This window comes from Somniosus microcephalus, unplaced genomic scaffold (genome assembly GCF_052327205.1).
Source record: "Somniosus microcephalus isolate GS21.2 unplaced genomic scaffold, FLI_Smic_1.0 unresolved_chr1, whole genome shotgun sequence".
Lineage (NCBI taxonomy): Eukaryota > Metazoa > Chordata > Chondrichthyes > Squaliformes > Somniosidae > Somniosus > Somniosus microcephalus.
The window spans coordinates 160,511,279-160,531,213 of NW_028225179.1; the positions used below are offsets into that span (position 1 = coordinate 160,511,279).

The window sequence follows — 19,935 nt, forward strand, 5'->3', positions numbered from 1 at the left end:
CACATTCTCACCACTCTCTGTGTAAAGAATTCCCTCCTAATATTGGAGGAAAGATGTCACTCCAAGTCCTTCCACAATCAGTTGATGTTTGTTTCTGGCCCAGTGTCCCTGGGAAGGATCCATTGAGCACAGAGGCCTGTGTTCTGGAGTTCCCTGGGAGGACCCGGCCTCGACAGAAAATCCACTGCATCTTCTCTCCAGACTTCCTCTGCAAACACACATTCCAGAAGCAGGTGGGCAGCCGCCTCTGCCCCAGTGGGAGGTGTCAGCTGTGGCTCAGGGGGAGCGCTCTCACCTCTGAGTGCGAGGATTGTGGGATGAAGTCCCACTCCATAGACTTCATCACATAACCCAGGATAACACTCCAGAGCAGCACTGAAGAATTCGCACTGTCAAGTGGTGCCGCCTTTCGGTGAGACGGTGAACAGTGGCGCAGCCTGCCCTCTCAGGCGGATGTAAAATACGGCACTATTCCGAAGAGGAGGGGAGTTCTCCTGAGGGCCTGAGCAATATTTATCCCTCAACCAACACCTGAAAAACAGGCGCTCTGCTCATTTAATTCATTGCTGTTTGTGGGATCTTGCTGTGCTTGCTTTGGCTGAAGTGTTTCTCTACATCACAAAAGTGACTACACTTCAAAACTACTTCATGGGCTGTGAATCACTTTGGGACGTCCTGAGCTGGTGAAAGACGCGCTAGAAATACAAATATTTCTTTTCTTTCTAGCAGATTTGTCTTTTCACTTACAGCGATTCTCTGTGCCTGTCACCTGATATCACTCCTTGACATTTGTGGCACTTTGTGTTTTAGGGTGAGCGGCTGCAATCATTAACACAATTCAGTTTATGGATCTCTATTTCACACCGTGTGTCACCAGAGGGTTTGTAGTCGGCAGTGAGTTCAGTCTGGAGCAAAGTGCCCCGGAATCTCGATCCCCGCCCATCTCCGCCTCCTCCCTCCCTCTCTCTCCCTCCCCCCACTGTCAACACCCCAGGAACCTTCACCCTCCCGGCCAGGGTTCAATGATTCCCCTCCGTGCTCTAACCCTGTTTGTCCTTCACACTGCTCTAGGTTGTGTCTCCCTGTGTAAAAGTCGACAGGACACAGACGAGTTTATTATAATAATAATTCCGTGAGTATTGTAGTGAACTTCATCGGGAAATCGCTGAACTGAGGGTGTTCGGCAGCAGAGAAACATCGACACTGAAAGCAGTTTGAATCAGGAAGTGCTGAGGGTGAACATGGCTTCCAGACAGCAGGCCGAGAGTTGGACCGAGGAGACAATTTGTCCCATTTGTCTGGATTTCTTCACCGACCCGGTTTCACTGGAGTGTGGGCACAACTTCTGCCGCTCCTGTATCACACGGTGTTGGGAAAAGAAGCGGAGAATCTCCTGCCCGGAATGTAGAGAGAAGTTTCCGGAAATAAACCTCAGAGCCAGTCGGGCCTTAGCGAATCTGGCCGAGAAAGCTCGAAAATTAAACCTGAATCCGAAAGAGAAGGAAAGTAAACTTCACTGTGAGGAACATCAGGAAGAACTGAAGCTGTTTTGTGAAACTGACAAGAAATTGATCTGTCTGGTTTGTATAGATGCGCGGGAACACAGAGAGCACCGCTTCAAGCCCATTAAAGAAACTGTTGGAATGTACAAGGTAAAAGGGAACAGATTTGATCATCTGATTATTTTATCACATTTTCATGGTCTAACAATACAATACAATACAAATCGCTTTATTGGCATGATAAGGTACATCTTATGTTGCCAAAGCATCAAAATACATTTATGGTTGAACACTAACACTTTTATTCTGTGATTTTCTCTCCCAGTCCCAGGATCAGCTGAAATCTTCCTTAGATTCTCTCACAGAGAAGAAATCGGCGGTTCTAGAAACGGAATTAAAACAGAAACAGCAGATTTCCGCAGTTAGGGTAAGGTCTCCCTGTGCTGATTTTCTGGGATCTCGGTTAGTTTTGTTCCCTTTATCGCGGTACATTAATTATGTTTCACATTTCAATTGGCAGAAACAGTCGAGCAGTCTGCAGACCCGCATCACATCCGAGTTCGCTAAAATGCACCAGATTCTCAGTGAGAAAGAGCAGCGTTTAATCAGAGATCTCAGGGAACAAGAGGGGGAGATTCTAGAAACAATGGAGAAAAACCTCCGAGAAATTCAAGGTAATTTAAATTCTATTCAGGAGAAACTCTCAAAGTTGCAGAAACAGATGGAGCAAAAAGACGGGCTGACATTTCTGAAGGTGAGGATTATATTGCGGGTCAGTTCAGTGAAACTTCACACAGTCACAAAATAACCGATGATAACTGAAATAAATGCAGCATTTGCTGAATGATTCGTTACTGATTTAAACTGATTGTTTTGTCTATTCCGGGTCGGTTCTGTTGTCACTGAACTAACCGGCTCCCACACTGTCTGCAGATTCCCGGGAATACCTGCAACCTCCCGGGAATGAATGACCGTGATCTTGATATTTTGCTTGTAATTATTTCTGTGTTGCGCAAGTTTAATATTTCCAGTTACAGTTCCATGTTGTGAGTGTGTGGGTGTGTCTGGTGCGGTGGGTGTGAGAGTCACTGTGTCTGTGAGTGACACTGATGTTGAGTTCCAGTATCTGACACACAAATCAGACTTTTCAACTACTTACAATCATAGAATCCCACAGCACAAAAGGCCCATTGTGCCTGTGCCGGTTCTTTGAAAGAGCTGTGCAATTAGTCACACTAATCCTTCAAGTGTTTCTCCAATTTCATTTTGACAATTATTATCAAATCTGCTTCCTCCACCCTGTCACTTACTGCATTCCAGATAATCGCAAGTCGTTGTTAAAAAATCCCCACTCTCTTATTTTGCCAATTGTCTTAAAGATTTGTGAATGTGATCCCCCGGGTCTCTCTGTTCCTGCACCTCATTTAAAATTGTACCATTTAGTTTATTTTGTGCCTCCTCATTCTTCCTTCCAAAATGCATCACTTCACACTTCTCTGTGTTAAATTCTACCTGCCCTGTGTCTGCTCATTTCACCAGCCTGTCTGTGTCCTCCTGAAGTCTTTTACTATCCTCCTCACTGTTTGTGTTTTATTTATTTCAGGAGGAAGCTTGTCGGAAGAGGAGGTAGGACATGCTCTTTACTGAAACTCTGCACAGTTTGGTAAAAGAACTCAGAAAAATGTTAAGTATTAAATGTCGGTTTATAACATCAACTGTTCAATATTTACAGGATTAGTGACGACGGTCAAGTACTGTCAGTAGCAGATGACGCCCTGTCTATCGGAAAGTTCAACGGCCCTTTACAGTACACAGCGTGGAGAGAAATGATAGACGCCATTAACCCCGGTAAAAACACTTATATTCCTTTTCCTGATTTATAAATCCAGATGAAAAGAGACTGAACGGGCTCCCGGACCCCGGATTAAATGATCACTGATGTCCGTCTCTAGTCTGGAAGTGAGGAGTCTTTGCTCTGGATAAGGGAGGGCTTGGGGTGATCTTATTGAAGTATTCAAGATCCTAAACCGCAGAGAGAAGATAAACATCCACAGTCACAGAGTCTACAACAAAGTAGCGATAGTCTCAAACTGAGAAAAGGGAGGGTGAAAAGGCAGTTTGGATTGAGCGAGGTTGGGTTTTTGAGTGACCCCATTGATCGGGCAGGCAGTGAGTCAGTGAGCCCACTGCTCGCTCCATGAAATTGGTCAGAGGCCCAATCCATTCTCAGGGTTGGGCTTCAGTACAATATTGCTGGCGAGTTGCCCACGGATTTGGAGCATGGGAAGGTGCTCGGTGATCCTTGAGGAGGGAGGCGGGAGACAGGAAATCCGCTGACTCCTCCCTGGAGGCAACTGAGCAGGAGCTGTTTAAAGGGGGGCGGGGGGGGGGGGGGCAGTAAAATACGGTGGGCGGCTGGAAAACCATGGATCGACCAGCAGCAGGCAGGATAATTCATGCACCTCCTGACCACAGAGAAACTGTTACAGAAAAGAACGTGTTTTGATATCCCGCCTTTCACGACCTCGGGACGTCCCAAAGCGCTTTACAGCCAATGAAGAGTTTTTAAAGTGTAGTCACTGTTGTAATGTAGGAAACGCCACAACCAATTTCTGCACAGCAAGCTCCCACAAACAGCAATGTGATAATGACCAGATGACCAGTTTTGGTGATGTTGGTTGAGGGACAAATATTGTCCAGGACACCGGAGAGAACGAACTCCTTGCGCTGGATTCCTATTTCGCGGCTGCGACACCATATCCCGGCGGGCATTGGTGGGAACCAGGTGGGAAGCACTGCGTGTGATTTTTGCCTCATTACTGCTCCGTTCCCGCTTTAAATCCGGGCGATAGTGAGACGTGAATCACTCCCAAATACTTTATGGGGAGGGTATGGAAAGTAAGGGAGGCAGAGTTGTCTGAGGCTATCAGCAGCTTCAAGAGAGAGTTTGATAAGAAGCTGGCAAAAAACTGTAAACCCAAATAGGACTGAGCTGCCTGGGCTTGGAGAGTGGAATTGTGAGGGCTGAGGAGAGGGGAGGTCTAATTTGGACCCCCTGCCCTATTGGACACCCTGCCCTATATCACAGCAGAAAATACACTTCAAAAGTAATACATTGTGTGAAGTGCTTTGAGACATTTGTCAGGAGCATTAGAAATGTCAGTTTCTCCTTCAGATGTAATTGCAGTGTATTTATTTACAACACATCCCTTATGCTGGACTCTGTCTTACCTGTGAAATATTTTACTCACAACAGTACTTTCCTTGTGACCTTTGAAAACAGCTGCTTAAACCCGAGTTTAGAACCACGCTAGAAAGTCATCGCATCACATTTGAAAGCAGCTTCACACAGTGACACTAATCCCATCATCACTCACTTCCACCTTGACTCTCACCCACTTTCTCTGATCTGCTTTGAGTTATTCACAGTTCTTACTTCAGTTCCTAAATTCACATCAATGTATGTTCTGATATTTTATACCAATGTTCCTACTGGATAAAACATCGACATTCGTTTCAATGTTTGGTATTTTTATTTTTATTCTCTTGTTGTATTATTGTCTTTGGTTACTTGCACCATGGATATGTAAAATAATCAGAAGCCAGGCTGCCTGTCTTACTGAGATTGTATTCTCTGCTGGACCCACCTCCTGCTCCATTGACCCCATTCCCACTAAACTGCTGCCCACCCAACTTCTCTTCCTGGTTTCATGCTAGCTCACATTGTAAATGGTTCCCTCTCCTGACGTCCTATCCAGCTCCTTTTCAAATCCAATGTCACCACACCCTTCCTCAAAATTACCCACCCTCTATCCCTCTGTCCTTGCACTTGATCTCCAAACTTACTTTCTTCTACAAAGTCCTTGAACGTGCGATCACTTCTGAAATCCCTGGCAATTTTCCCGCAACTGCATGTTTGAACCACACTAACCAGATTTTCATCCCTGTCATAGCCCCAAAGTGGCCCTAATAAAGGTCACAAATGACACGCTCTGTGACAGTGAGTATAGCGCATTTTCCCTCCTCATCCTCCTGGAGCTCTCTGCAAACATTGACCATTCTCCTCCAATGTCTCTCCTCAATTGTCCTACTCAGTGGGACTGCCTTTACTTGGTTCACATTTGCCTATTTGATCGTAGCCAGAGTATCTCCAGCAATGGCTTCTCTTCCTGCCCCCGCACCACACTCCAGGAGATTCTCAAGTATTTATTCTTGGTCTTCTTCTCTCGCTGATCTACATGTTGCCACTTGTCAACCTCATCCACAGAAACAGGCTCAGTTTCCAGATGTACACCGATGGTACCCAGATCTACCTCTCCACCACCTCTCTTGACCCCTCCACCGCCAGTGTGTTGTCCAACAGATTATCTGGAATCCAGTTATGGAGGAGCCAGAATTTTTTCCAGTTAAACATTGGGATGATTTAAACCATCAGTTTGGAAATTGTCAACAACTCTACATCCTGCCCACCAACTCCACCCCCTCCTTGGCCACTGTCTCAGGCTGAACCAGACCCTTGCTGTTCTATTCAATCTGGAATTGCACTGCTGATTGTGATCAATCTAAGAGTGTCTGGGACTTTGTCTCCAGTACATGGTGTATCCTGTCTCTCCCATTTCCTCTGCTGAGCTTTTTAATTTAGTTTCCCTCGGTTGTTTTTGGTTCTCTCTTCCTTTCTGCAGCAGCTCCCTCCTCATTGTTTTCTCTTTACCTTTTTCCTTCTCTTCTCTCTATTCTCCTGCTGTCGGTACTTTCCCCCTCTCCACACATCGACAGTGCTGATTAGTGGTGAGTGGGTCACGCCTCCAGAGAGAGATTGCGGGTAAAATTAGTTTGGGTGGTAACACAGAATGGGCGATAGTAAATCAGTGGCCCATTTTACATTGTGCCCAATATTAATTCCCATTGAAGTTAATGGAAACGAATATTGAGGGAGCGCGATACGAGCTGCTGATTGACTGTCACCTAAAACAGTCCAAGACCAATTTCACCCACTGTGTCTCCAGGACACATTAGAGCTTCTGTCACTGATTCCTTGTTAATTTTCAAAGGCCCTTGATGCACTCTGCAGGCACTGAGAATAGCGGGAGACTGGGGCTGCAGAGTTCCTCACAGTGGCTCAAGATCAGAGCAGGATGGCAGAGGCCAAAGAAAGCTCCAAAAACCGCAACTAACTCCCATCCCCCCTCTCTCTCCCCTCCCGCTCTATCGCCCCCTCCCCCTCTCTCCCCTCCCGTTCCCTTCAGACTCCCCCTCCCCCCATCTCTCCCCTCCCCCTCTCACTCTCTCCCCATCCCTCTCTCTCCCTCCCATTCTTTCTCCCCACCCCCACTCTCTCCCCTCCGCCTTCCGTTCTCTCTCCACTCCCCTCCCGTTCTCTCTCTCTGCCCACTCTCTCTTCCCCCTCCCACTCCCTACCCTCCCCCACCCCTCCCGCTCTCTATTCTCCCCCACCCCTCCTGCTCTCTCTGCCCTCCTCCTCCCCTCCCCATCCCGCCTCTCTCCCCTCCCCATCCCGCTCCCCTCACTCACTCTCTGCCCTCCCGCCCTCTGCCCTCCTACTGTCTCTCCCCCTCCCTCTCTCTCTACCCCCTCAAGCTCTCTCCCCTTTCCAACTCCCTCCGCGCTCTCCCCTCCCCAACCCCGCGCTCTCCTCTCCAGTGGTCCTCGGGTCTTTATCTCCGGGCGCAGAGTTGATGGGGAAATCGACGTAATTCGACCCCACAGGGTGTAAACCCTGGAGTGGCAGCGGATTCCCTGAACACAACCCAGAGCCCGAGTGGGCACTTTAAAAAGGAAAGAGTTTGAATAAATCACAGCAAGAAACTAAATCACTGACTGTGTTATTTTAACTTTCCCCCAGCTCCAGCCTCTCTGACTCTGGATCTGAACACAGCGAATCCCCGGCTCATCCTGTCTGAGGACCGGACCAGTGTGAGACGTGGAGACAAATGGCAGCGGCTCCCTGACACCCCGGAGAGGTTTGATTGGTGGCCCTGTGTCCTGGGATCGGAGGGATTCACATCAGGGAGACACTACTGGGAGGTGGAGGTGGGGGACAAGATTGAGTGGTTTGTGGGAGTGGCCCGAGAGTCTGCCGAGAGGAAAGGGGAAATCAACCCGAGCCCAGAGACCGGATACTGGCCTGTGAGGCTGTCCTCTGGAAGTGGCTACGTTGCCCTCACCTCCCCCTCACGGACCCACCTCACCCAGAGTGTGGATCCCCGGAAGATCGGGGTGTACCTGGACTATGAGGGCGGACAGGTGTCATTTTACAATGCGGACAACATGTCCCATCTCCACACTTTCACCCACACTTTCACTGAGAGAATTTTTCCCATCTTCAATCCGGGATGGAATGAAGGTGGGATAAACTCCGCCCCGCTGACAATATGCGGGGTTAAAGGGCACTAACAGGTCCATTAAAAATTATTGCCAGGCCTTTCAGGAGTGAAATTAGGAAACACTTCTACACACAAAGGGTGGTAGAAGTTTGGAACTCTCTTCCACAAACCGCAATTGCTGCTGGGTCAATTGTTAATTTAAATCCTGAGATTGATAGATTTTCATTAACCAAAGTTATTAAGGGATATGGGCCAAAGGCGGGTGTCTGGAGTTAGGTCACAGATCAGCCATGATCTCATTGAATGGTGGAACAGGCTCGAGGGGCTGAAAGGCCTCTTCCTGTTCCTATCCTGAACTAATGGGGCTGATTTTAAGAGCCCCCGCCTGGTGTAACCGGAGTGAGAGTCGCCTGGAAATGGCACTAAAGTTTACACTGGAGCTTCAGCCATCGCCACCTTGGGTAGGATCCTGAGATGGGCAGTGGGACCGCCCGCCTGTTTCAGGGGGAAACAACGTCATTTACAAACCGGGGACCCGTGAAGTACAGAGGACCCGGATTGTAATTTTCAGATACAAATGGGCGGAGTGTGGGCGCGTTGAGCGACCGAACCAGCTGCTCTTCAAACACCCGCTGGAGGCCGCTCAGAAATCAGACAAAGTTTCTTTCATTTTTTTACAGATCTCTCTCTGTCGATCCTAAAATCTAGATTAAAAAAAACATATTCCTGACATCATTTATCCATTACTTTCTGATTTGCTTCATTTTGTTCACAAGTATTTTCAACCTCCCTCGTGTTCCGCCCCCTTCAAGTACGTTTCTTATTCTTTTTTCATAGAAGTGCGAACATTCCATGTTGAAAGTTTCTTCTGGATTTTTTATATTCGTTCCCAGGATGTGGGGGTCGCTGGCAAGGCCAGCATTTACTGCCCATCCCTAATTGCCCTGAAGAAGGTGTTGCTGAGCCGCCTTCTTCAAACACTGCAGTCTGTGGGGTGAAGGTTCTCCCACAGTGTTGTTAGGGAGGGAGTTCCAGGATTTTGACCCAGCGACAATGAAGGAACAGCCGATATATTTCCAAGTCAGGATGGTGTGTAACTTGGATGGGAACTTGGAGGTGGTGATGTTCCCATGCGCCTGCTGCCCTTGTCCTTCTAGGTGGTAGAGATCACGGGTCTGGGAGGTGCTGTTGAAGACGCCTTGGTGAGTTGCTGCAGTGCATCTTGTAGATGGTACACACTGCAGTCACAGTGCGCCGGTGGTGGAGGGAGTGAATGTTTAAGGTGGTGGGTGGGGTGCCAATCAAGCGGGCTGCTTTGTGCTGGTGTCGAGCTTCTTGAGTGTTGTTGGAGCTGCACTCATCCAGGCAAGTGGAGAGTATTCCATCGCACTCCTGACTTGTGCCTTGTAGGTGGCGGAAAGGCTTTGGGGAGTGAGGAGGTGATCGAAAGTGATTTGACCAAATCAGTTGCAAATATCCTTGTGTATTATTGTTTTAGTTTTAAGCCATGAAACAACCCACTGTGACAGGTTAATGATTTAGATCAGTTTTTCTTACTAATGAATTGAATAAATTGGTCAATTGCTTTTGAAAAAGTTGAGATTATTATTTGATTGTTGCATTTTATAATTCATGAATCAGACATTACATACTTCCATTTGATTTATTTTCTTATTTGAAGTCAGTATGAATAATATTTTCATTCTTGCACTTTTGTCGGGTATTCTTAAGATGAGCACACTCATTGAGGATTTTACAGGTTAAGTAAGAAAACAGGAAAGGCCCTCCGTACCAGGGTTGAGAATGTCCATTACAGGTCTCCACACTCTATACTGGGTGGGTCCTTTAAATGCTCCCAGAGACAGGCTGCCTTCCGCTATGTTTGGCTGATAGTCGTCTTCACTAATAATGTAAATATGAAATATTTAGCAGAAAATAAAAGAAGCTCTTCAATATCCTACTTTATAATGTTGTTCAGTTATTTTTGGGGAACATGTCGTACCTCTGCTCCTTGGGCGTACTCTCCTCAAATAGATAGAAACACAAATGTTAACACACAGCAGACCGCTGGCAGAGCTCAAACAGACTAAACAAGGCTCGACTTTGCAGCATGAAAGAGCTCGAGAGTCAATAGTAAAGTGTGGAGCAACTCGCTGATCTCAGCTGCCAAAAACCTGAAGGAAAAGCTTTGGGCCTTTGAGAGGACCGGACGAGAACTAATGGAAGGAAATGATTGGGAAGCTAATTAGCAAAGGCAAGTGGATAGTATTGGACTAATTGAGTCAAAGTTTAGTGAAGTGGATAGGCTGGTACTCAATATTAAGGGCGAGTCACTGGGGAGCTGTGACTGGGATTTTTGCAAACAGGTACAGGGTCAGCAAGAGACAGAAATAAGTGCTGGAGGAAACCGAGCACACAAGATAATAGAGGGTGCACTGACGACAGGAAGAACGCTTGTAAAGACTCTGAGAAAGACACAACAATGTGCAGATACAGGAACATAGGAAGAGGAGTCGGCCATTCAGCCCCTCGAGCCTGTTCCACCATTCAATTAGATCAAGCACTAACTCCTAATGCAGAAGACCAAGTCATGGAGGAAGAAGTAGTTCAGAAGCCAGAGAACACGGTTAGGACAAAGATGCAGTTGGTGAGGTGCAGGGAGATTCTGGCTGTAGGGAGGTGAGTAGTGATGAGTGTGGTAATGAGGAGGAGTTGGTTACCTGGAGATAGGTCTGTGTACATTGAAGATAAATGACAAAAGGTACTGGAGGAGCAGGAAGGGCTAAATGACAATGTAAGAAATCATGTAAGAGCTCTGAAACCTCCCATGTAAGGATGGCCTAGAAAATCAAGGCAATTTCCTTTGTTATACTTCCTGTTTATGGTGAAAAGATGTTTTGCAAAGAAAATCGTGAATATGAATAACTGTCTGTCAATCTGCTGTGAAAATAATACTGGGACTTTGAAAAGTAAATGGCGTTCTCCTTGTGAAAACAAAGGGAGCGAGATGGCCAAATAAAACCAATGGAACTGGTCAGGAACGTTGAAGTAGCTGCAAGAAGCATTTCCATTGGATGGGAGGGAGAAGGCCAGGAGGAAATGTGATCCCACATGACACTGATTAAAGAGTGGAATCTAGACAGCAGGTGGGTGATATACAAGAACCAGGTAACATTAACAGGGGTAAACTAGGGGCCAAAAGATGGGAATATCTACAGTAAGCTGTATAGACGGGAATGCTGAATGCATTGGGAACAAGCAATTCTGAGTCAAGGCTACTGTAGCACTCGGGAACTACAGTGTTGTGGGAATATTATAAACATGGCTGACTGCAGAGGATGGTGCACAGGAACAGGAGGAGGCCATTCAGCCCTTCGAGCCTGTTCCACCATTCAGTTCGATCATGGCTGATCTGTACCTCAACTGCATTTACCCGCCTTTGCTCCATATCCCTCGATGCCCTTAACCAACAGAAATCTACCCGTCTCAGTCTTGGAATTTTTGACTTGTTTGATCCTGGCATCCACAGTCTTTTGAGGGAAGAGAGTTTCAGATTTCCACAACCCGTTCTGTGAATGAATGAAGAAAAAATAAAGAATTAAGTATTCAGGGATTGTAGACAGGAAGGATGTGATGTGGCCTTGGATGTCAAAGACACCCAGGAGATTAAAGATGTTCATCCCGTGGGTAGTGCAAAGTTACCCCATTAACTACACACCGTCAGATCAGAATAAGGCGGCAGGCATTTTACTCTGTGAAGAGATGAGAAGGGAATGGGAAAGCAGGTTATGTTAATGTCTCCTTCAATCAAACAAGTGGATACCAAAGTGGTTCTGAATCTAAAATAAAAACAGAAAATGCTGGAGAAACTCAGCAGGTCAGGCAGCATCTGTGAAGAGAGAAACCGAGTTAACGTTTCAGGTCGATGACCTTTCGTCAGAACTGGAAAAAAGCAGGAAATGGAACAGATTTTTCAGGAAGTGTAGAGGCTGGGAAAGGGGGAAGGGGATGATAGAACAAAAGGGAAGGTCTGTGATAGGATAGAAGGTGGAAGAGGTTAAGAGACATTAAGAGATATACAAGGCAGAAGATGACGGTAATGGGACAGGTTAAGAAACAAAGGATGGCTCGAGATGAAGTGTAAATTGCGCTGGCAGAATGAAAGACAGCTGCCATGTGGGGGAGAAGAAAAAAAGACAGTGTGGATAAAAAATATACTTATATATGATAGGGGCCGAGGTTATGATCTGTAATCGTTGAACTCTATGTTGAGACCAGAGGGCTGTAAAGGGCCTAATCGAAAGATGAGGTGCTGTTCCTCGAGCTTACGTTGAGCTTCCGTGGAACAATGTAAGAGGCCGAGGACAGTGAGGTCTGAGTGGGAATGGAGCGGTGAATTAAAGTGACAGGCGACCGGAAGCTCGGGGTCCCCCTTACGGACTGAACAGAGGTGTTCCGCAAAGCGGTCACCCAATCTGCGTTTGGTCTCCCCAATGTAGAGGAGACCACATCGTCAGCAGCGAATACAGTATACTAAATTGCAAGAAGTACAAGTAAATCGCTGTTTCACCTGGAAGGAGTGTTTGGGGCCCTGGACAGTGGGAAGGGGGGAAGCGGGGGAGGTATAAGGGAAGGTGCTGGGCAAAGGGGAAGGGGTATTGGGGGTGATAGAGGCGTGGACTAGGGTGTCGCGGAGGGAGTGGTCCCTACGGAATGCTGAAAGGGGAGGTGAGGGGAAGATGCGTTTGGTGGTGGGATCAAGCTGGACGTGGCGGAAATGGCGGAGGATGATCCGTTGAATATGGAGGCTGGTGGGGTGAAAGGTGAGGACAAGGGGAACTCTGTCGTGGTTCCGGGAGGGAGGGGCAGGGGTGAGGGCAGAAGTGCGGGAGGTAGAATGGACACGGTCAAGGGCCGAATCTAGTTTGATAAATATAATGTATGACTGCTTCACGGCCCATTGCATTAGCAAAGCCACGGGAGGCAATGCACATTTTGACTTGATGATGGTTAGTGACTGAGGAGACTTTGGAGCAGTGGCCATAGAATGAGCCAGTTTCACATAATCTGGGATTGAAAAATGCCCGGGAGCAGCAGCCATGGAAGTAATTTTTAAAAACTTAAATGCAACGAGAGAGGAGTTTAAGAGACCAAAGTAACCGTGTTACCGTGAGCAAGGTGAATGCGTCCTGCTCATTCAATCCCATCTCTATGTACGGTAACCTTTGCTGAGCTTAGAATCATAGAACCTTACAGCACAGGAGGAGGCCATTTGGCCCGTTATGCCTGTGCCGGCTCTTTGAAAGAGCTGTCCAATTTATTCCCACCCCCCAGCTTTTCCCCATAACCCTGAAAATGAGGCCTCTTCAAGTACATGTCCAATTGCCTTTTGAAAGTTCCTATGGAATCTGCTTCCTCCAGCCTGTCAGGTCGTGTGTCCCAGATCTTAACAACCCTCCGTCTGTAAACATTTCTCCTCATTTCACCTCTAGTTCTTTTGCCAGTTATTTTAAATCTATGACCTCTCATTGAAACTTATAAAATTCTGGCAGGACTGGACAGACTAGATGCAGGGAGGATGTTCCCGATGGTTGGGGAATCCAGAACCAGGGGTCACAGTCTAAGGATAAAGGGTCGGCCATTTAGGACAGAAATGAGGAGGAATTTCTTCACCCAGAGAGTGGTGAACCTGTGGAATTCTCCACCACAGAAGGCAGTAGAGGCCAATTCATTAAATATATTCAAGAAGGAGTTGGATATATTTCTTAAGGCTAAAGGGAGAAAGCAGGGACCGGGTACTGAACTTGGATGATCAGCCATGATCGCAGTGAATGGCGGAGCAGGCTCGAGAGGTCGAATGGCCGACTCCTGCTCCTATCTTCTATGTTTCTATGTACTGACCCACTCGCCAGAGGAAACAGTTTCTTCCTTATTTGCTCCATCAAAACCGCACATAATTGTGAAAACCTCAGTTAGGTCTCCCCTTAACCTTCTCTGCTCTAATTTGAACAATTCCAGCTTCTCCAATCTCTCCACATAACTGAAGTATCTCATCCCTGGTATCATCCTGGTGAACCTCCTTTGTACCATCTCCAAGGCCTTGACATCTTTCCTAAAGTGTGGTGCCCAGAATTGAACACAATACTCCAGCTGAGGCCTAACCAGTGATTTGAAAAGCTTTAGCACCACTTCCTTCTTTTTGAATTCAAAGCCAAGTATCCCACGAGCTTTCTTGACTGCCTCACCAACTTGTCCCGCCACCTTCAAAGATTTGTGAACAGGCACCCCAGGTCCTTCTGCTCTTGCAGCCCCTCAAAATAGGACCATTTAGATTATACTGCCTCTCCGTGTTGTTCATCCTGAAGTGCATCACTTCACACTGAAATTGCATCTGCCAATTTCAGCAGTCTGTCTATATCCTCCTGAAGTCTGCCACTATCCTCCTCACTATTTACTATGTTACCAAGTTTTGTATCATCCGCAAACTTTGACCAAGTCCAGGTCATTTATATAGTGGCATAGTGGTTAGCACTGTTGCTTCACAGCGCCAGGGACCCGGGTTCAAATCCGGCCTCGGGTGACTGTCTGTGTGGAGTTTGTACATTCTCCCAGTGTTTGCGTGGGTTTCCTCCGGGTGCTCCGGTTTCCTCCCACAGTCCAAAGATGTGCGGGTTAGGTTGATTGGCCATGATAAAAATTGGCCCTTAGTGTTAGGGGGGATTAAATACGTGGGGTTACAGGGATAGGGCTTGGGTGGGATGGCTGTCGGTGTAGGGACCGGGTGCTAGGGTTTGGATGATCAGCCATGATCTCGTTGAATGGCGGAGCAGGCTCGAAGGGCCGAATGGCCTACTCCTGCTCCTATCTTCTATGTTTCTATATACAAGAAAAGCTTCTTGTGAATTGTCTCGGATTTCTTGCAGATTTGTCTCAATTCTGAATAAAATATCCCCCTTTTCGGATTTCTTGCAGATTTGTCTCCTATCTGAATAAAATATCGCCCTTTTCCTCATTCAGTTCTTCGACCAAGTTCAACTCTCTCGTCCGAAATATAGCGCAATTTAGAAAATTCAGAGTCGATGAGGTTCTGCCATTGATTCGACTGTTCCTAAAGTACAAAGGGATCTGGGGGTCCTGGTGCACGAAACTCAAAAGGTTAGTATGCAGGTGCAGCAAGTGATTAAGAAGGCCAATGGAATGTTGGCTTTCATTGCTAGGGGGATAGAATATAAAAATAGGGAGGTATTGCCTCAGTTGTACAAGGTATTGGTGAGACCGCACCTGGAATACTGCATACAGTTTTGGTGTCCATACTTAAGAAAAGACATACTTGCTCTCGAGTCAGTACAAAGAAGGTTCACTCGGTTAATCCCGGGGATGAGGGGATGGACATAAGAGGAGAGGTTGAGTAGATTGGGACTCTACTCATTGGAGTTCAGAAGAATGAGAGGCGATCTTATTGAAACATATAAGATTGTGAAGGGGTTGGATCGGGTGGATGCGGGGAGGATGTTCCCGAAGATGGGTGAAACTAGAACTAGGGGGCATAGTCTTAGAATAAGGGCCTGCTCTTTCAAAACTGAGATGAGGAGGAACTACTTCACTCAGAGGGTGGTAGGTCCATGGAATATGCTGCCCCAAAAAGCTGTAGAAGCTACATCATTACATAAATTTAAAACAGAAATAGACAGTTTCCTAGAAGTAAAGGGAATTAAGGGTTACGGGGAGCGGGCAGGAATTTGGACATGAGTCTAGGTTCGGATCAGACATGGCCCTGTGGGTAGCGGAGCGGGCCCAGGGGCCGTGTAGCCTGATCCTGCTCCTATTTTGTGTGTCTAATTCTGTTAGATTCAGGAGATGGTTCTGTGATAGTAGATTGGCGGTTAGGATCAGATCAGCCATGATCTTATTGAATGGCGGAGCAGGCTCGAGGGGCCGATTGGCCGACTCCTGCTCCTATTTCTTATGTTCTTATGTTCTAAGACAAAAAGAGTTTGTTGAAGAAGGAAGCAAAACTATCGCAGGTCACAAGCACATTGATCCCCATGCTTAATAAACGCTGAGCCACGCTGCTGAAAATGCACAGGGAGAGAGTTCTGTTATCCGGGCATGGGGTGCATCACACGCTACCCGTACAGGCGCAGCCCACAACAGCCCACTGAGAATTCACCTTCATTTCACAGATGCTCTCTTGCTGCTTAAATTCAAAATTTAAAAAGAGGTTTTCTTCTGCTTCAGGGAATGTAGGATTGTGTTCATTTTCTCCTGGAATTGAAACTCAGGTCTGAAAATAATTGGCAAAAAATCCAGGGGGGAAAATGAGGGGAAACATTTTTACGCAGCGAGTTGTGGTGATCTGGAATGCACTGCCTGAAAGGGCAGTGGAAGCAGATTCAATGGTAACTTTCAAAAGGGATTTGGAGAAATAGTTGAGTAGGAGACAGTCCCAGGGCTCTGGGGAGAGAGCAGGGGAGTGAGACTAATGGGATCGCTCTTTCAAAGAGCCAGCACAGGCACGATGGGCTGAATGGCCTCCTTCTGTGCTGTGAGCTTCTAGGATTCTAAGTGCTGACAATAGAGCCAGGGGTCTGCCAACATGAAAAGGATTAAACGTGAATTAAAAAAAAAAAATTCTTAGGGGACCGACTTTAACTTCACTTCATAATGGTTGCAGCTGGTGCAAAGCTGAAGTGGAGTCAAACTCTCTCCTGGCCCACGGTCAATGGAAACTATTGATCTTCAGAGTTACTCTGCAGACCTCCCCTCACCATCAATCTCAAACTGCTTTACATCAACACAGTAAGTGGCCTGACTGTCCCAATCACACTGAGCCAAGACACACTGAGTTAAGACATGCAGCATCAGCTGAACTATAAACACAAGTACTGAGCTTTCTATACTTCAACAACATTACAGATTCACAATAAGATTCCTGCCCTCCTCCAGCTCACAAGATATCCTGAAATTTAAATAAAATGCAAAGTCAGGGACACCAATTTCCTATTTGGAAGAAGAGCAGGGGAGTTCTCCCCGGTGTCCTGGGCCAATATTTATTCCTCAACCAACATCACTAAAACAGATGAGCTGGTCATTGTCACATTGTTGTTTGTGGGAGCTTGCTGTGCGAAGACTGGCTGCTGCGTTTCCTACATTACAACAGTGACTACGCTTCAAAACGACTTCTCTGGCTGTAAAGCGCTTTGGGACGCCCTGAGCTCGTAAAAGGCGTTATATAAATGCAAGTCTGTCTTTCTACAGGATTAATACACACCATTATTGCAGCATGGCCTGCCCTCTGCTAGAAATTGTCAGACTACCTACAGGAGAGGCTTCCAAACTATTCCCTGCTGAGGACCCCCTGTGACACACACCCAGGGAGCCCCTGTAAACACTGGCACACCACCCTCCCCCGTCCCCCTGCTCACACAGAGAGCCCTTGTCCTAACTTATAAAACACAGCGTCAATTCCCCAAAGGAAACAATGGCCTCATTGCAGAAGTTACTGACCAGCAGACAGCAACAGAAATAACACGCTGGTAAGTCAGAGGCAGAAAGACATAAAAATACTGAATTACAAGATTTGAGAGACTTCACTCCTCCTTCCCCCAATCCACCTCATCCCCACCACCCCAATCTCCTCAAACCCCCCATCCTCAACCCCACACTCCTGATCCCCCCTCATCAGCCCCATTACCCCCTCCTCCTCCTCCCCCCTCACCCCCACTCCTCATCCCATCTCCCTCACCCCCCATTCAACCTCCTCACCCCCTGATCCCTCCTCTCCCATCTCCCCTCCTCCTCCCCCCTCCTCCTCCGTAGATTGGGCCTATACTCTCTGGAGTTTAGAAGAATGAGAGGTGAGCTCACTGAAACATACAAGATTCTGAGGGGGATTGACAGGGTCGATGCTGAGAGGTTGTTTCCCCTGGCTGCAGAGTCTAGAACTCGGGGTCACAGTCTCAGGATAAGGGGTCAGCCATTTAAGACTGAGATGAGGACTTTCGTCTCTCAGAGGGTTGTGAATCTTTGGAATTCTCTCCCCCAGAGGGCTGTGGATGCTCAGTCATTGAGTATATTCAAGACAGAGAGCGAGAGATTTTTGGATTCTGGGGCAATCAAGAGATATGGGGATCGAGCGGGAAAGTGGAGTTGAGGTTGAAGATCAGCCGTGATCTTATTGAATGGTGGAGCAGGCTCCAAGGGCCGTATGGCCGACTCCTGCTCCTAATTCTTATGTTATGTTCTTATTTTCCCGTCTAGTAGATTCTCAACTCAGAAACAAGTCTGCACCAATATTATGCACAAGAGCCATGGCTTCAACACAGCAGACACGCAGAATATATTCCCTCTGGTAAACGGTTGGTTCAAAACAAATCTGGACAAAGTGCCTGGATATTTCCATTAATCTAACATTGCCAGACACAAATGAAATTTAAAAAAACAGGCCAATTATATAGGAGAGTATCAGAAGGGCAAGAGAATATCACATTTAAACTTTCCATCACATCCACACTCCCTGTGGAATGGGTTTATTTGTGTGAACAAAACCACCTCACTCTCGGCCGATCTCACAGTCAAACAGTCCAAATCTCCAAGAGAGGGTCAAAACTGCAGGTCTCGTGCCTCTGCTAAAATCACACAGCGAAAGCCCCGGGAGAGAGAGTCAGCAGAACTGCTTTTGTGGTGTCCTGCATGTTGTGTCAGCCATGGCTCAGTGGGCAGCACCCTCACCTCCGAGTCAGAAGGTTGTGGGTTCAAGTCCCACTCCGGAGACTTGAGCACAAAATCTAGGCTGACACTCCCAGTGCAGTACTGAGGGAGTGCTGCACTGTCGGAGGTGCTGTCTTTCGGATGAGACTTTAAACCGAGGCCCTGTCTGCTCTCAGGTGCACGTAAAAGATCCCATGGCACTATTGTGAAGAGGAGCAGGGGAGTTATCCCCGGTGTCCGGGCCAATATTTATCCCTCGACCAACATCACATAAAACAGATTATCTGGTCATTATCACATCGCTGTTTGTGGGAGCTTGCTGTGCGCAAATTGGCTACTGCGTTTCCTACATTACAACAGGGACTGAACTTCAAAAGTACTTCATTGGTTGTAAAGCGCTTTGGGACGTCTGGTGGTGGTGAAAAGCGCTGTATAAATGTAAGTCTTTATGGTCATTAGGGGCCCATCACCACTTTATGCTTTGCGCAGTGTTGCCAAGGTAAAAAAGCTCTTGTAAGACAGAGCACTATTTTTAAACCGTATACAGAGGAAATGATTCCTCGGTGCGGTGAAACGACCACACTCACCATTTTATTAAAATATTGATGCAGACACAAAGGTCAAGCCGGCTGCAGGTGTAATCTTTGCCCGGCAGCCAGCATGCTCGGTTAAAATAAAGCTGCAGGCTTTGAAATGGGCCTACCAAGGGAAAAATTCCAGCTTGAACCAATTTCCCAATACAAATTAAATGAGATTTAATGAGCTCGGGGGAAGAGGAAAGACTGCGCAAGTGGTAGAGCATTGATTCAGTGGCATGGTTTAGCTCACCACGCTGGAGTAAGTATTTAATACCAGACAAAAACATCAGCAAAAAAAGGCTCACATACAAGTTTAACTTGCTTGGCAAAGTGCTCGCAAATGAGACGCGTGTTCCTTCTGAAACCGGGACAGAAATCCAGTACTACGCATCACCTCACACTTGTACAGAGCTGCTTTTGAAATGGGCTTTGCACATCTCCCTACTACAGAGTTAGTGTAGAATTACAGCACACAAACAGGCCACTCGGTCCAACTGGTCCGTGCCGGTGTTTATGTCCCACACGAGCCTCCTCCCACCCCATTCGGCATATCCTTCTATTCCCGATGTGTCCTGGGTAATATTTACCCCTCAACCAACACCCCCAGAACTGCCCCCAACTCCTGCTGTCGATTTTTCTGGATCACCAATTTGATTTTTTTATAAACTCAGAAGGTTGTGGGTTCAAGTCCCGCTCCAGAACCTTGAGCACAAAAGTCTGGGCTGACTCCCAGTGCAGTACTGAGGGAGTGCTGCACTGTCGGAGGTGCCTCTTTCGGATGAGACCTTAACCCAAGGCCCA

The 19,935-nt window shown here is 47.1% G+C and overlaps 1 protein-coding gene across 1 annotated transcript; it reads left to right on the plus strand.

The window, feature by feature from the left end:
* Positions 1-1,004: 1,004 nt before the first annotated feature.
* On the plus strand, positions 1,005-10,986 carry LOC147096397 (zinc-binding protein A33-like). The gene is made up of 4 exons (XM_085973815.1): positions 1,005-1,652; positions 2,436-2,548; positions 3,235-3,350; positions 7,366-10,986. Exons 1-4 carry the CDS (start codon positions 1,242-1,244, stop codon positions 7,914-7,916), a joined length of 1,191 nt encoding a protein of 396 aa, XP_085829941.1. The 5' UTR covers positions 1,005-1,241; the 3' UTR covers positions 7,917-10,986.
* Positions 10,987-19,935: the final 8,949 nt, after the last annotated feature.

Bases quoted from the DNA above. Each gene is read 5' to 3' on its own strand.
- LOC147096397 (XM_085973815.1), top strand. From the start codon at position 1,242: ATGGCTTCCAGACAGCAGGCCGAGAGTTGGACCGAGGAGACAATTTGT. The intron at 2,549-3,234 runs GTGAGTGTGTGG...CAATATTTACAG, and splicing joins TCCAGTTACAGTTCCATGTT to GATTAGTGACGACGGTCAAG. The intron at 3,351-7,365 runs GTAAAAACACTT...ACTTTCCCCCAG, and splicing joins GATAGACGCCATTAACCCCG to CTCCAGCCTCTCTGACTCTG.